This window comes from Aythya ferina, assembly GCF_964211825.1.
Source record: "Aythya ferina genome assembly, chromosome: 13".
Lineage (NCBI taxonomy): Eukaryota > Metazoa > Chordata > Aves > Anseriformes > Anatidae > Aythya > Aythya ferina.
Window position 1 is genome coordinate 164,060 of NC_140311.1, and position 16,269 is coordinate 180,328.

The following is a 16,269-nucleotide window of genomic DNA, read 5'->3' on the forward strand; positions in this document are numbered from 1 at the left end:
ATAATAGAGTCCAACCATCAACCTGTCCTTCCAAGTCCTGTCAATAAACCATGTTCCTCGGTGCCATGTTCACACGTCTCTTAAATGCCTTCAGGGATGGGGACTTTACCATGTCCCTAGGCAGCCCATTCCAATGCTTGCCCACCCTCTCTGTGAAGAAGTTCTTCTTAATATCCAATCTAGACTTCCCCTGGTGTAAGTTGAGACCATTTCCTCATGTCTTATCGCTTGTGCCCTCCTCACTGCGACCTCCTTTCAGGTTGTTGTAGAGAGGGATGAGGTCTACCCTCAGGTTCTTCTCCACACTAAACAACCCCGGTTCTTTTGGTTTCTCCTCATAAGTCTTGTTTTCTAGTCCCTTTACCAGCTTTATTGTTCTTCTCTGCAATAAAACAGGATAAAATAGGATTGCCTGGGGGTGAGGAACAAGAAGCGATTGTCTTCTCCAATTGTACCCAAAGAGAGTCATCTTACACTTCCACCTTCCTGTCATCTGTGCTAGTAGCAGTGTCTCTGTCAGTATAGTGAATGGGACCAAGGAAATGATCTTGCTGGAAAAAATAACATAAGTTATTCTCAGCCTGATTTACTCTTTGATCCTGCTTGTTGTGTAGTCATGGTAGTGCTAATACTGGTCCAAAGAAGGCAGTGGGAGTGTGCAACATGGTGACAGGCCTTTTAGGATGATTTGTGGTGGTGGGACCACACCCAGAGTGTGCTGGCACTGCTCTCTCCAGGCTGCTGCCAGCAGCTCTACACCCACTCGAGAGTCTTCTGGGACACTGGGCTCTCTCTATCCTGGTGCTGTAGCTACTCTGCTCTATATTAGGAAAACTCAAGTGTTTGAACTAGACAGAGCTTAAAATAACAAAAGGTACTTCAGTAATCACAAGCTGGTCTTTTATAAACTATGTACAGTCCCAACAGAACTATTTAAAACCGAAAATAGGTTGGTGGAGAGGGAAGTGAATGTGGGTGGGGAAACTTACACTTAAAAAGTAGTGTAAAACTGAGCTGTTCCAGGGAAATCCTGTATTTTAGGGAACCATGACCTAAATAGATGTGAAAAGGCAGTGAGCCTACATGAGACCCTGTACTAAAAGGAAGTTACAGGATTTGTCTAGCACACTGGATATGATAAAACTGATAATCACAGGATGATGAAACAGCTTTACCTCACATTTGACTCTGCCTGCAGTTAAATTTGGAGGGATAGCTCATAGTCTGGGCAGTCAGATCCCACAGTAAGGCTGTGTTCTAGCTCCTAGAAATCTGGCTATTGTTCAGATATTCAGTGAGCTCTGTGAGCTGGCCAAGAACTTGAAATGCCACACCCAGGCATTGCCTTGGATGTCTGAAAAAGGCAGCCCCTGTGTGCAGCTGCCCTTCTTGTTATCAGTGAGCCTAAGTGCTGGATGACTCTTGGTTGAAGAACAGAGAAGCATGTGAAACAGTTAAGCACATTTCTGACTTGTTCATACACACATGAGAATCCTTTTGGAAGGATGAGCTCAGTCACAGCAGTGATCTCTGTGCTGTCTCCCCATGGAAAAGTCTCTTGAATGATAAGTGGAGCTTCTGAGCATGGCTTTCTTTTTTTTTTTTTTTTTTTACTGCCCTAAATTCCAAGTTACTGCTAAAACAGTTCTTAACCACAGGTGAATTTGAAGACCTTTACATAGGGAGTGACTTGTTTAGTCTATTAGCTCATGAACCTAAAGTACTTATGGTACATGTGATTCCTTTATACAGATCACGCTTGTACTGTTATCATCCTGTCTTGATCTTGTTTTGAGTTATTTCTAGCTGAAAGCTGCTTGTAATTTTGGCAGGTATCCACTGGATGCTAGGTTTGGAAAGCTTATTGGCTGTTTGGAAATGCATCTTGACCACTAGGCTTGTCTGTTTTAAACACTTGCACTGTCTTTGCAGCTGCTAAATGATACTGGGAAATCCCCTGCTGGAAGGGAAGAACTAGACTTAAGCAAGTTTAAGGGGGAACAAGCTGCTAAGTCTTCTTAGAAAATCTGATATGCTTCCATGGTGGTGGGGGTGGGGTAATGGAACTGTTTTGTGAGTTAAGTTACTGCAGTAACAGACAGGGCCATAACACTAGTGTATGGCATAGATTTTACTCCAGTGGTGGTGAGGGAGCGAAATACTTGTTTGTAACCTGTGATTAGGATTGTCTAGGGGGTGCATGCAATAGCTGTGAGGAATGTCACACATACCACTGCTGGCATTTCAAACATGCCCACTGCCCTGCTGACTGCCATTAAATTGAAGAGCTTTAAGGAGGGATGTGGTTAAGCTCAGACATGTGAAGCACAACTGCCAACCCCACTATTACGGTACAAAGGCTAAAACAGGCATATACGGTTTCTCCAGAGAACAGCACCTTCTAACATGCACAAAGCAAATGAGTGTTAAAACAAACCACCACCACGAAAAAACAAAACAAAACAAAAAACACTCCAAACAGGCGAAACAAACCCAAATCTACCTCAAAGTGTAGAATTTGAACGATGGCAACTGCATGTGGCTAGACTTTGCTTTGAGTTTTCCTTCTTGATGCAAAAGTTGTGGAAGAGGGGGAAGTTTTTTTCCCCCATATTAGTTTTTCACCTCCTTCTGGATTTGACTAATGAAGTATGTTGTCTCTAGCCCAAATAGCAGATACAAAAATAGTTGTTCCAAGGCCTGACTTCAAACTAGCTCTAAAGGAATAGTGAATGGCAACATTATGGCTTGGAGCAGCTACAGGAAAGCAAAGGGATGTATGAAGAATCTATTTATGAGAGAGGAAATGGCAAAAATAGAGGAATTGACCCGTTGCACAAACTTGTGAATAGGTTGTGTAATAAATGTCCTGCAAACATCTGTACTTGACTGCAAATCTGGGGATCCACCCGTGGCTTCTTTTACTGGCTTAGTGCTTTTATCTCGCAACTCCTCTTGTCAAACGGAAGCTTGTTTGCACTTCAGACAGGGTTGTAGGCTATTAGCAGCCACAATGTTGAAATACCACTTTTGGGGTGTAGCTAGTTACTATCTGCCTGGTTGAAAAGGAAGGAATTATATTCAAGTAGCTTTAGCTTGGAAACATTAATGACTTTGGAAGACTTGATGTGCAAGGTGCAGGGAAATTCCCTGTGTGACTTTTTAATTTTTATTTTAAAACTTATTTATTGTTTTGAATGACTTACTTTGTAGTAATCTTCTTATGATGTAGAACTTTTTCAGGAATAAACGTTCCCTGGGAGCCCAAATCTGATCACCAGTTAAGCTGGGTAAATGATGTCCACGGAGTTCTAAAATTCCAAGTTCTCCAACCCATTAAGAAGTGTTGATATATAGCCCTGGCTTTGCATGGCCCCACATTCTAGTGCATGCTTGGTAGCACTGTAGAAAGAAACCTGGACTTTGAAATGCTGATTATGAGAAAACAGAAAAGTTGAGGCAGAGTGGTTCAGTAAAGGTAGCCTCTAAAGAAAGGCAACTGTAAATGCCAGCCCCTTTGGATAAGGGAGAAGCTTTTCTGAGTGCCTCTTGTGAGCTCTGTGGATGTGGTTTGAAGAAGACCTGAGTTTTTGAAGGGACTGCTCTGGAGCATAAGTTTTGAAGTTTGGAACCAGTAAGTTTGGTTCTCTGCCTCTTGTGGGGTGGGGGAATGGAGGGTAAAGCCTCAGCTTATATAAGGATGCCTGAAGTAGATTTCCTGATTTGATATGAGTAACTGATCTCTTGTCTAATTGGCTTGTCCTGAAGGCAGGATCTCCTTGCATTCAACTTTTTTACCCTGTACTCAGGACCTTATGAATATCAGGTATTGATCAGTTTCAAAGGGGGATTTCAGCAGGAAGCGAGTTGTGGCTTCTCACACTTGGTTTCAAGAACCAGAAAAGCAACAAAGTACTGCTGTGTTGCTCTGTTCTGTAGACATTAATTTTTCAACGGCAGAGTGTGTCTTCAAGGAAACTGCTTTTTTTTTTTTTTTTTTTTTTTAAAAAAAAAAGTTTACTCCTTGCTGTAGGGAAGAATTTTATTTTTCTTATCACTGGGGGATGAGCACTCCAGCTCATTTCATAATGGAAAGGATGGAAGTAATGGAAAATGGAAATAATGCAGCAGCAATACGTGTTTAAATGCTAGAATTGATGCTGTAAGATACAGCTTATTGCTGCATTTTATTGTTATGACTTTTACATAATAGATTTGTGAGAAATTGATCATGAGAAGGAGGAATTGAAATGTAGAGTATCTTGTCCATGAACCTATCGCTATGCATTGGTACAGAAAAGATCAAAAAAAATCTGTGCCTTGTCTCTGCTGTCTGTTGTAGCTCTGCTGATGGGGGCAGTCATGGTAACTAGTTTCTTTTGCTACTGCTCTGGAGTACTGCTCAGTGTTGCAGATAGGTAGACCTTCTCCGATAAAAGGCTGTTCTGCTGAGAACCAGCAGCATGGGGCATTTACTGATAGGCCTCTTCATGTAACTCAATCTTTATTTTCAGTGCTTTATTTTCTTAAGCCTGTTGCACGCAGTTCCAGTGAACAGCTTGTGTTCCTGCCACCATAAGTCTAATAAAGAGTTATTTTTTATACTGTGATAAGTATTTTCATGAATGTGTAGCTTAGATGGCTACTTGCTGGGCCAGTAAGTATAGAGGTCTAGCTCTTCAGCTAGAAAGTTCCATGATGTGTCAAGAAAGGTCTTGAAGAGATGTTTGCCAACATGATGAACTGTTATTGGTTATAGTATGTATCTCAATCTGCTGAAAGAGCAGAATAAAGAATAGAGACAAAACTCATGCAGGTAGAACGTGTTTTGTACCATTATTATTAACTGGCCTGATTTTTTTCCACATAGTAGACAAGTAGGGGATTAAATGTATAGTAAACATTGGTCATTAACATATAAATTCTGTGGAGTTAGACTTGCAAGGCCTCTTGGTGAGTCCAAGGTGGTTGGGAGGGGGGTAGAGATAATCCTAGAATTCTACTCTTGTGTTCAAGTGGACAAACAATTTTTGCCATTTTAATCATTGGTTCAAAAATCATCTCTTGTGGTAACAGCTAAGTAAATTAATATTTAGGACTGACATTACAGTTTGACAGGGTTTGTATTAGGGTAAATCGCTCAGTTTCCTTTTTTGAAAACATCATATTTTACCAGATTCTTGGTGCAGCCTCAGTCTTTTCTCATCTGATTCAAGAACAGGGATTGGCTCTTTCAACCACTGGATACAATGCTTGCTATAAATCCTGTGAGAAGACTTGGAAAGAAAATGCTGTTAGAGTGGTCCTGGAATCGGCTTATTTAGAACCCCTTTGTTAGATAAAGCAAAAATTATCTATTCTTCCAAGCTCTGTGTTGGGCAGAGGACTTCTACAACTTGGAGACTAACGCAGAAGTCTTTTAGAAGAGTGGGTAACCCATAGTGTAGCTATTATTTTATTAGTCAGTGTGTTGTAACCAGCTTTTTCCCCTGCCCCACCAGTGGTGCTAAATCCATCCAGAAAGGTGCATTTTGCTGGAAGTTACAGAGAGTGCTTTCTGCATTGTCAGTGCTCCTCCTGTGTCTCTGCTGAAGTGAGACAAATTGTCAGACATGTACTTGTGTCAGGGCATGTCTGGTTTCCTCCTGCTCAGGCTATGCCTGCTCCACCCTTTCTCGGTTCAGTTTTTGCAAGTAGACTCTTCAAAGCTGTGAACTTTCTCAATCTGCACTGCTGTCACTGCAGCTCATTTCCTGTGGCAGCTTCATAGTCTTGCTGTTCTCAACAACTTTGTTCAGTATCTGTGTGAAAGCTGCAACTTGCTGCCCACATAGACCATCTTGCCTGACTGGAGACCGAGAAAGGAGTGGAGGGGGGCTTCAGCTGTCATGTGGCTTTGATGTGTGGTTCTACAGTGTTTTTTTGGAACTGATCTGGCTCGTTGCTGTGCTTATTCATGGAGAGGGAACAGGACTCTTTGAGCCTAAATCTAGTTAGATGTATCCATATCACTTCTCTAGCCTGGCTTGCTGGTGCTTGCACCTGTGAGAACAGCGTTTCACAGTCAAATGGAGCTCCAGCAGCTGCAACCTGTGCCTGCCTCCAGATTGGTCTGCATGGAAGTGGGGCTGAGCACACGGCTCACAATGCCTTCAGTGGCTTCAGAGGGTACCGCAGTTACCAGTAACTGTGTCCTTTGGAGATGTGAGCTCATGGGGTGCCTTCTCCTAGCTTTTCCTCAGTTTACTATTCACCCAACTTTCTTTTCTATAATAATCTTGCTGCAATTCAAATGATTTGTTCTTTTATCATTTTCAGTTCAGATACTGACCTAAGTATGAGATTTTATTGAAGGGACTCAAGCACATCTACCATTTGATTTTCAAATTAAGAAATGTGTTGTTTTTTAAGTAATACATGTGTTTACATGTAACACGCGATTCTGTGATTATACCTAGGATAGAGCAGCAGCACCCTGTGTATGTTACCACAGGGCTATGCACATAAAGCCAGTGGCAATGCACTCTCCTTGAGGACTTGTGTCAGATCACATTAGGTCACTCAGCAGCAATATGCACTTTCCAGTGAGGTCTGGAGGATGCTGCCAGCTTCTCACGTTCTTGGTCTAGAGCCCAGTGATGTTTCATAGCACACTGCATGTATGGTCTCCTTCCATCCTACAAGGATGGTGATGGTGGATAAGGTAACAGAGCAGCAAAATATCTGTTATTAAAGGTAGTAAGTGGAGCATCTTTCATAGCCTACAGACAACAGCTCTTGATGCCTCTGTCAGATTCAACCTGGACAGCAACTGAGCCCATTAACTGAGATCCAAATATGTAGTCCGTTGTTCCTTTTGTATCTGGCTGCTTACAGGGAAGCCACTTGTCCCTCTGCAGGTGTTTTTAATTTAGTTTTACTGTAGGCGTGAACTGAATTTTTCCTCAGTAGATAACACTGTAGTGTGGAATTCGGCAAAACAATAAGTGAAACTTTCCTGTAAGATCTGTGTAAACCTGCTATTTCTTACTGAGTCCAACTCTTACAGTTGTGCAGTAATGACAGCTATGTCTCGTTTGTCTAAAGTAGTCTGAATTTTGTAATATTAAGCTAGTTTTAAACAGTGGTTTAAAGAAAGGCAGTATGCTTACAAGATCCTTAGGCATTTCAGTACCTTCAGAAAAGTGAGCCACAGTCTATAACTGACTGTCATGGGTTGCTTCTTAGTATGCAGCAGATGCAGGAAGTTGGGATGCATTTATAATTAGTGTATCACTGAAAGGTACAGTCAACTCAAAATCTGTATGGTTTTGTTGGAAATGACATTAAAAATAGTTCTAACTGATTATTACTTCTGTAAAATGAGCTTACGTGCTGTGCTGTCAAATGTGGAAAGAGAACAGAAGATGGATGGGGAAAGGACATTTTTTTTTCCCTATTACAACAATTATGGCGGCATCTTTACTTGTTGAAATGTTTTTGGATAATGATGATTGCTTGTGTCTATTTTCAGTTTTATCTGTAGATGGCTAAGAGATATATGTGGAAGGCAGCTGAATTTTTCTTTAACATCAGCTCTTTATCTTCAGAGTCTGCTCTAAAACCACTAGAAATCCCTTAAAGTGTGAATTCCTTCCAAAACAAGGCCAAGACAGAATTGGTGTCTGGGATATTATGTACCACTTAAGTAATACTTCAGTCTCACTGGCACTGAGTACGTCAAAGGTGGGCAAGCTTCCTCCTCCATTTTATTATGGTGACTCTATTCAAACGGTCACAGTGGAGTGGGAATGGGGCACCTTCCTTGGCCATGTTAGGATCCCTATGGTTCCAGTCAAGTGAGTAGTGCCATTTCCCAGTTGAATGGGGAGAAAGGTAGCTGAGAGAGTGGTGAAGTGCTGGGGAGCCATCTGCAGGGTTAATTCTCAGTGGGGGCTGTAGCCTGGCAGGGCCAGGGCTGGCACCTGGGGTGTGCCTGCTCCCTGCTGGTGTTCTGCTCCTGATGAACTTAGGGATATGAAAAGGCCCTTTAAGACTGCTGGAAGGGGGCTGGTTTAATTAAATGTAATCCCTTTAGAAATTGCAAGCACTTTCATATGACCTGAGTCCAGCCTCACCCTGACACAAAGGACCCAGGACTGTTTTCAGAAGAGCGCTGGTACTCGGAAAAGAGCCAGATGTCTGTGAGTATTGCTGGTGCTGCAGGTGGGGGTCATTACCTCTGATGCTCCTTAGAGGCAAATCAAGGTGCTATGTGGATTGGTGTGTGACTCCTGTCCTTCCAGCAGGGTACCATGCCCACAAGCATGTAAGGTGGCAGGGTCCATGTTAGGTGGCTGCAGCAGGGAGTGGAATATGTGGCCCTGAGAAGTACTTGTCACCTCAGAAAAGTGTTGTTTTTTTTTTTTTTTAGATAGTGACATGATTCTAATTATACCTATGAGACTGCTGTTAGTCTTGCTGAAAGCCAAAACTGGGAAAGTTTTTTAGATTTCTGGGGTACCTTGTGAGATCTTGAGTTCCTCTTGCATCTTCAGTTGAATATAATGCACTTCTTCAGTCATAGCTTGTGCCACTTGTGCATGGTGTTAGTTCCAGTATCTTTACTTGCATCAACTGTTGGTTGAACAGATGCTCTATAAGAGTTGGCTAGCCAGCAGTTTCTTCTTAACTTCTTTTCTTTGACAGTCAAATGAGTAATAAAAAAAATATTTTTCCCTAGTTGTAGTTACGCCACTTTATCCAGAAATATTCCACTTGGTGGCTTGAACCTGGAAAACAGTATCTGAAGCTTGAGGTCTCCAGACCAGTACTGTGTAACAGCCTCCTTGCATTCAGGAAATCCAGGGAGGAAAGAAGCTTTAACTCAGGGTCAGAGTTCTGTAGAGGTTGATACTCTGTTGTGCTGACTCTACCTATTGCTCTGACATTAATTTCTTAGTGCTCTGTTCCCGTCTCCATCTGACAAACAGAATTATCTGTTCTACCTCTTGCACTGCTTCATACACTGTGGTGTTAGTACAAGTAATACATCTGTTATTCAGTGTGATGGTATCAGTCCTTCCTGTTTGTTCTTTCATATACAACTACAAACTCTCATCTTAGGAAGAAATTATAGCAGGTTATTAGTAAAGATCATTTAGAGACCTGGAAGAGAACTGATGATCATTGCTGCTAGTTTACTGGGAATCTGAGTGGTACCACAAAAAGTGAAAAGAAAAAAGTGGAACTTGAGGATATATGGGTGGGCAATGTTAATGTTTCTGAAAAGACGTTGCAGATGGGTGCATGGTACTGGTATTATGCCTTTTTCCCATGGTCTGCTAGACACCATGTGAGGAGGGTGCTGTTACAAAAGCTTTTCTCTACCAAAAAGAGCTTTCTTTGACTGCTCTTGGAGCTAAAACAGTGTATTTTCCATGCAAGAGCTTCTGTTTGTGCAGGGGGTCTTCCTTGAGCCACTGTCCTTGGCTACAGGAAGTGCTTTAATATGCTTTGGTAGTGGCAATCTGTAGCTGTGCTTAGACTGGTAAAAACAATGGTAATTCCTCAAGTAGAGAAGAGGAAGAGTTGCTAGGTTTCTATCTCTTTCCTGTAGCCATTATGAAATGAATCAGTTAAATATGGGCTTTTTCCTTGAGTATTTTTTTTGTTGGTGAATGTAAAGTTGCCTGTTGAAATGCAATAGTTAAACTTTCATGTAATGTGCAAGATGGCCTTCTCTAGAAGCTTATCATACAATATAACTAGCTGTTTGTATACAAAATACTTTATTATATTATAATGGAAAAACAAAAGCCTATTCATAGGCCACCTGCCATGGTAAAACTTCTAGTTTAAGATCTAAGCAGAACTTGAGGGTTGCAGACACTTGGATGCATCACTGAGTGCATTATATATGCTAAGATGATAAAAATTCAGTTAGTTTAAATAGAGCTTCAGTATAACTTACTGCATTAGGATAGCATTCTTGGTAAATTGGTTGTTGATGAAATTCAGTAAGTCCTCTAAAAATACATCCTGAAAGTTGGAAGCTTAAGAAAAGAGTTTACTAACTGTCAGTTCTGGAAAAAGGAATGGGAATGAGTGCTGCCACTCTGGTGCTTGTAATCTGATCAGTTGTGGGTAGTGTCTTTCTGTCACAGTTTTCTCCTGTTGCTAGCATCAAAGAAGTATGTGCCTTGCTTGTCTGGAATGACAGAGCTAGAGCTGTGTATGCTCAGCAGTCCAAGGTGATTATCTTACTGAGCAGCATTTTATTCTGTTTGCAGCCAGAACAGTAAATGCACTGATGGTTATGCGCGCTCTCAGATGAAGGTGTTGATGAGGAATCAGACTCTTATAGTCTTGTTCAGTCTCCATGTTTGACTGCGTTCTAGAGTATTCTAGTATTCTTAGTGGTCTTGATACATTCACCCCTGGGAAAAGCAATTAAGTTTTTCAGGCATGTCTTTATGGGGCAAAGTTTGAGCACCTGTAGACAAAAGGGTCATTGCAGTGTCTTAATTCAGGCCTAGTGGTTAACCATTTCTGCACTGTTACTTGGAAGACACTTTTTTTTTTTTTTCCTGGGAACAGAGCTGTTATATATACACTACAGTTATTTCTTAAGGGGAGATGCATCTACGAAACAATAAATGTAGATGCTAGGATATTTATTCTAATAAAACCTCATTAAATGGTTTAGAAATAAAAGTATAAAACCTTAATGCTAGTGAATCTTGAGACTATTCTTGCTTAGAGTAAGCACAGATGTTAAATTAGTGGTTTAAAAGCACTTTGGCAGGGTAACTCAAGGAACAGGACAAATGGATGAGTCTAAACTATAATGGGACTGGCTTATGCTGGCTTTCTTCTGCTATAGCATTGTTACACAAGGGGTATGCAACATCTGTGTTGGGCAGTACCCAGCTGTGTGTGCCTCAGTATGATGGTTTTAACTGAAACTAGTATTTCAGATGATTGAGGAGAATGAAGGCAAGCATGCAGTGCCTGGCATTTACTTGTCAGGCAGAGGTTACAGCAATCTGTAGATCTCTGGTAGTTTCTGTCTGAGCTGCAGACAGAACCCATTAAGGGAACAGTGGAACTGCCCAAAAGTAGAGTGATCCCTGGGTATCTTTCAGAACAAAGCTTCTTTGTTTTTTCAGGCTTTTATACATACTGGAAGAACCAATTTGTATTTCTGTACCAGTACTTAGGCTCTTGAAATGAGAAAAAAACAAAACAAAAACAAACACCCCGGTAAAGCTGCATCTGCTCTGAATGAACTTCTTATCTGCTAACTGGGAATGCAGACCACTGGCTGCCATTACCTGTAATGGTGGAAACCTCACTTTGTTTTTTCAGTTCACCACTGGCTTAAAAATTCCGTTTGGTAGCATACGTATGTGTGTTCTTTTTCCTTCTTCCCCCGCATCAATGAGGCTTAACAAAGCTCAAATTTACAGCAGCATTTCAGCCCTGTATGAAATGTCAGTGGTACATCCCAGGACTCGCTTCAAAGCGCCACCACCCTGGTCTTTAACAGCAGTCTGCTATTTAATGTGTTAAAACTTTGTTCAGATTAGGGAAGCTAACGTTACTGGGGTGTGGTTCTTTTTTTTTTTTTTTTTTTTTTTTTTTAAAAAAAAAAAAGGCTGTTTCCTGTGGTATCTTAGCTCATGCTGTCTTCTAAAATAGCATAGCCTGAAACTGGAAGTGTGTACCCCATTCAAGACTGTAGTGCTCCTAAACCTTAGATTGCTACTCATCTCGAGCACAGAAGGCTTCTACTAAGCAAAAAAGTACATTTCAAATTATTGAACATACTAACTGAAGGATGATAACTGGTCAGGGAGCTTAACTACATTTAAGTGAAAGACAATGAAGGAATTGTACTGGTTGTAGTATAGGTCTGTATTTTACTGTGCTAACAAAGATCTGAATCTTACAAATCTGCAAGAATTATGCAATTCTGTGATGATGCTTACTGAAGCAGCTCTACTTTAAAATTTGTGATGAAGAGCTTTAAAGTTATTCAGGCACTAGTTGCAAAGAGCTGCCACAAATGTTTGTTTTCTGGTGCTTCCGCTGTGCTCAGATACTTTAACCTTCAATCACTTATACAGATGTTATCAGCCAAGATAGCTACTGTTGTTTTGTTTGTTTGTTTTTTAATCCCATAAACAGTGGAGCAAAAAGACGATTTCTTTTCATGGTAGCTGATACATTAGTGGTGTAGGTGAACAGGAGCAACTTTAAAGCAACATTCTTGCTTAATGAGTAGTTTAATTAACCCCTCTTAGGTGGCTTATGGACATCTTTACTCATGCTGCTGGTATGTGGCCTAGGCAAGACAGTCTTAGAAGCCATCACTCCTGGTTCAAAAGAGTGCTTCCAATTACAACTAGAAAAGATGGTTTGGGGGTTTGCAGCCCTGCTAGCAAGCAGTTGAATTTGTGGTTCACTGAAGCACTGTGAAATTAACAAATTGTCAACCATCTAGAATCTGGGGAGAATGATTTTTGCTACGAGTCCAGAGGAGGGCTACAAAGATAATTGGGGGCTGGAGCATCTCTCCTATGAAGAAAGGATGAGAAAGCTGGGCATGTTCAGCCTGGAAAAGGTTCCAGGGAGACCTTATTGTGGCCTTTCAATACTTTGACTTTTACTTTTCAATACAAACTACCAACCTTTTTCTCTTTCCTTACTACTTCTAAGGGATGGTTGTTTTGCAGTTTGACTTCTTTTGTGTCAAAAGGTTCAGAAATTTCAAAATCAATTTATTCCTATTGTGCTTGTTGATGATCTTTGCTACAGCAATGTCTAAATAGTTTTCCTTGTGCACAGCTGCTCTTAATGACTTCAGCTTTGCTGTGCTACCTTTAACTTCTTATAGCATATACTGAGAGTTTGAGCTGAACTTAAAACAAGAAAACTCCATGGTTCATCACCAAGGGTTATCATTATACCAAGTAGTGGCATGACTAGTCCCAAGTAGGTTCAAGAAGGCTTTTGGGAAAAGTCAAAATGTGTTTGGATGTGGTGGTCTCTTTAAGCACTTGATTTAAACTTAACTAGTGCAGATTCATGATTTCACTTTTTTTTGTGTAGGCATCTACAGCTATGAAATTTGACTGTGTAACAAGTGACAACATAACCATTTCCTCACTGTTTAGAGATCTTTCACCTCCCTGAAAGAACTTTTCACTCCCTGAAAGAACTGGGTGGTAGTAGGCAATTACGTAGCGATCCTTCTACTTCTTTGTGAAGTGCCTGCACATATTAATGTGTGTGTTAGTTCAGTATGCATCCTTTTTGCCTTAGCACATGAAGTCATCCTTGCATCCTGTCTGCTTTGTACCACTAGTCCTTAGAGTATACCAGGGGTTGTGCTTTATAATCTCTTAAAATCTCCAGGGAGACTAGAACAATATTGTTCTGTACTCACTCATCTTCTGCAGCAGTCTGAGTTGTTAATGCATCTGGGGACTTCCTTGACATCCATCCTTCACATGGAAGAAGTTGAATGTCCAGTTGCGTATAACTGGGATGTCTGTTTTAATGAAAGATATCAGGGTGTTGTTCTAAACTCAGAAATACAACTAAATAAGCTGTAAATCATTGTCTCATGTATAAGTATGTAGATGGGAATATAAATTGGAACAGATAGGATAAACTTTTACACTAGAAAACAGGAAGGTTACATTTTGTGAGCGAACTGAAGTGATGGGGTTTGGGAACACTGTACTGGCAGTACAGATGACTTTATAATCACTGGCAGTGGAATTCATGGAGGCTTGGGAGCAGGTCCCTGGCTGGAGGCGAATGATGTTGTTCCTTATTATGTGTAGTGTCAGTTGAAGCATCTATTGTAATGATGTCTCTTCTGTTTTCCAGATCAGTGTGCGTGTTACCACCATGGATGCTGAGCTGGAGTTTGCAATCCAGCCCAACACTACAGGAAAGCAACTCTTTGATCAGGTAAGTGATGGAGCTGCAGAAGATCTAAAGTTGATATTGGTGCTGTGATTCTGTTAAGGCAACAGCAAGCAAATTCTTAAGGGCTTCAAAGATTAAATGACAGTGTGTGGATCCATCCTGAGAGAAATTAGCAAAATAAGAAATGGCACACTTTTCAAAACTACATCATTTTTTTAGCTTTAGAAATGTGTTAGAAGCTATTCTTGCCTTTAACAAACTGAATTGGTGCTATAGCTCGTAATATGGGTTGGATAGATATCTGCAGTCATAACTCATAAAATCAGTCTTTTGGGGGAGCTAGTAAGCTATTGTTGGTTGGCTTACTTGCATCTGTTGTGTAATTGATTTCAAATAATAGGTGTTCTGTAGAACAGGAGAGCTTTAGCTGGTGTTTCAAACATTGCTGCAACTCTTAAGTGCAAGTGATATTCTATACTCTCATCAGGGCCTGAGGGAGATTTTAAGATAAGTTATGTACTGTATTGTATTAGGCCATCTTTGTGTTTTAGCCGTCTTCTTCATTCACTGACTAGGCATATTTCCTCCTACTTTGACCCAAACTGAAGCAGGGAGTCAAGTGCACTCCAAATTAGGAGCAACTGAAGACAGATTTTTATCAATTGCAGCTGTTGAAACTTTGACAGGCTCCACTATGTGTATCTGCTGTAATCCCAAAGGCTCTATCTAGGCAACTGCCCTGTCAGTCAAAGCATCTGCTACTAGGAAATGATGTATTCTTGTCTCATAGACAGTGGAGGCTTTGTCAGAACTCTGAGGAAGAAATCAAGCATTTCCGAACTGGAGAATAATCTGAGCTATAAGTTTATAGCTTAAAGAAAAGTCATTAATCTAAGATTCATCATACAAGATGAAGGAGCTGCCAGACCAGATATGTATGCGGTTCAGAGCTCTATGCTGAGCCTATCTTAATGAAGTGAGGTACTTAAGGCCTGACCCACCCGTAGAGGTCAGCTGTCTCATATGGGGCCAGCAAACCAAATTTAATTTTTTAGATGCTTAACCACAAACTACTACTTTCTCTCATACTCATCTGGATGATTTAACACTAGATATTGTATTGCTGTCCGTAACCCAGCCCTGAAATGGCATGTGTGTACGTGGAATAAAGAGATTGTAGGGGTTAGTGAAGAGCACCCTTTCATGATGGGAAAGGCAAAAAATGCTTTCAGGAAGGTTCTGTGCTGCAAAGTGGTTTCTCATGTCTGCATGTTACTATGTAGTAGGTCCTGTGTATTTTAGCCCTTTGTGGTCTCAAGTCTGACAGTTTTTGTTCAATGGAAGTGAGTACTGGATTCCATCCAAAATATATGTGTGCAACATGGAGCTCCACCACAGTTAGTTTATGGAACCATATTCTGATAAAGCTGACATGACGTACTTCAAAGTTCATCGAAGGGTGAACTGTTTTCCTTTAGAGAGTATGTTCCTCAGCTGAATGCTTTCTATGATTATTTTTCATTAAATAATTTCTGATCTTTTCTAGATAAAGCATTATGAACTAAGAAGTGTTACTACTGAAATCAGTAGTACTTTTTAATCTATACATAAACTTCTCAGTCAGCTCTAGACCATCTTCAGTTTTTGCCTCATTTGACATAAAGTACAAACTGAAATTGTGGTGTTAAACTTGGACTTCAGCAACTTGTCTGTTTTTGAGAGGCATCTAATCGTGTTTCCCATAAGGGAATTTTTTGTGTCTTAGTAATTGATTTCACTCCTTCATGTCATGTTCTGGAACAGCTGTACATTCTTCTTTGTGCAATGTGTTTCACACAGCACCTGTCTAAACAGAAGTCTTGTTGTGTTTTTTTTTTCTATCATACCCTCAGTGAAGGGAGAAAATAAATGCTGCTGCAAAACTAAGTTTTGAAGTTGCTGATATAGATGAGACTGTTTACTTTTTCTAACTTGGGTTGTAGATAGAGTTGGAAGAAGAAATACTATGGGAGGAAAAAACTTTCAGAAGCTAGCTGTTAAACAATTGCTATATTTAAAGGATCTGGTGTACACTGTCACTTTATACTATCCGTACATCAGAGACTTGGTGGATGGGTGCTATAGTCATAAGAATTTTTTAAATTTTAAAAGTTTTTTTTAATAGTTCAGCATATATCTTAGCATATATGCTTTGTAGAGGCAGTGCTTCTGGTTTCTGATAGGACTGATTCTGAAATGAATGTTTTAGAGCCTTACCATTGGCAGACGGTTAGTCAAAGACCTAACACAACAGTGCTGATGATAGAAAGACTAACCCTCTGCCATGGCTTGGGAACGTTCTGAGCA

General features: G+C 40.6%; 1 protein-coding gene across 1 annotated transcript in view; it reads left to right on the forward strand.

Moving 5' to 3' along the window:
* The window catches only part of MSN (moesin), a 42,575-nt gene that overhangs the window by 12,195 nt on the left and 14,111 nt on the right, over positions 1-16,269 (forward strand). The window contains exon 2 of the mRNA XM_084534233.1: positions 13,882-13,965. Within this exon, the coding sequence (XP_084390359.1) occupies positions 13,882-13,965 (84 nt within the window). The remainder of the gene's footprint in view (positions 1-13,881; positions 13,966-16,269) is intronic.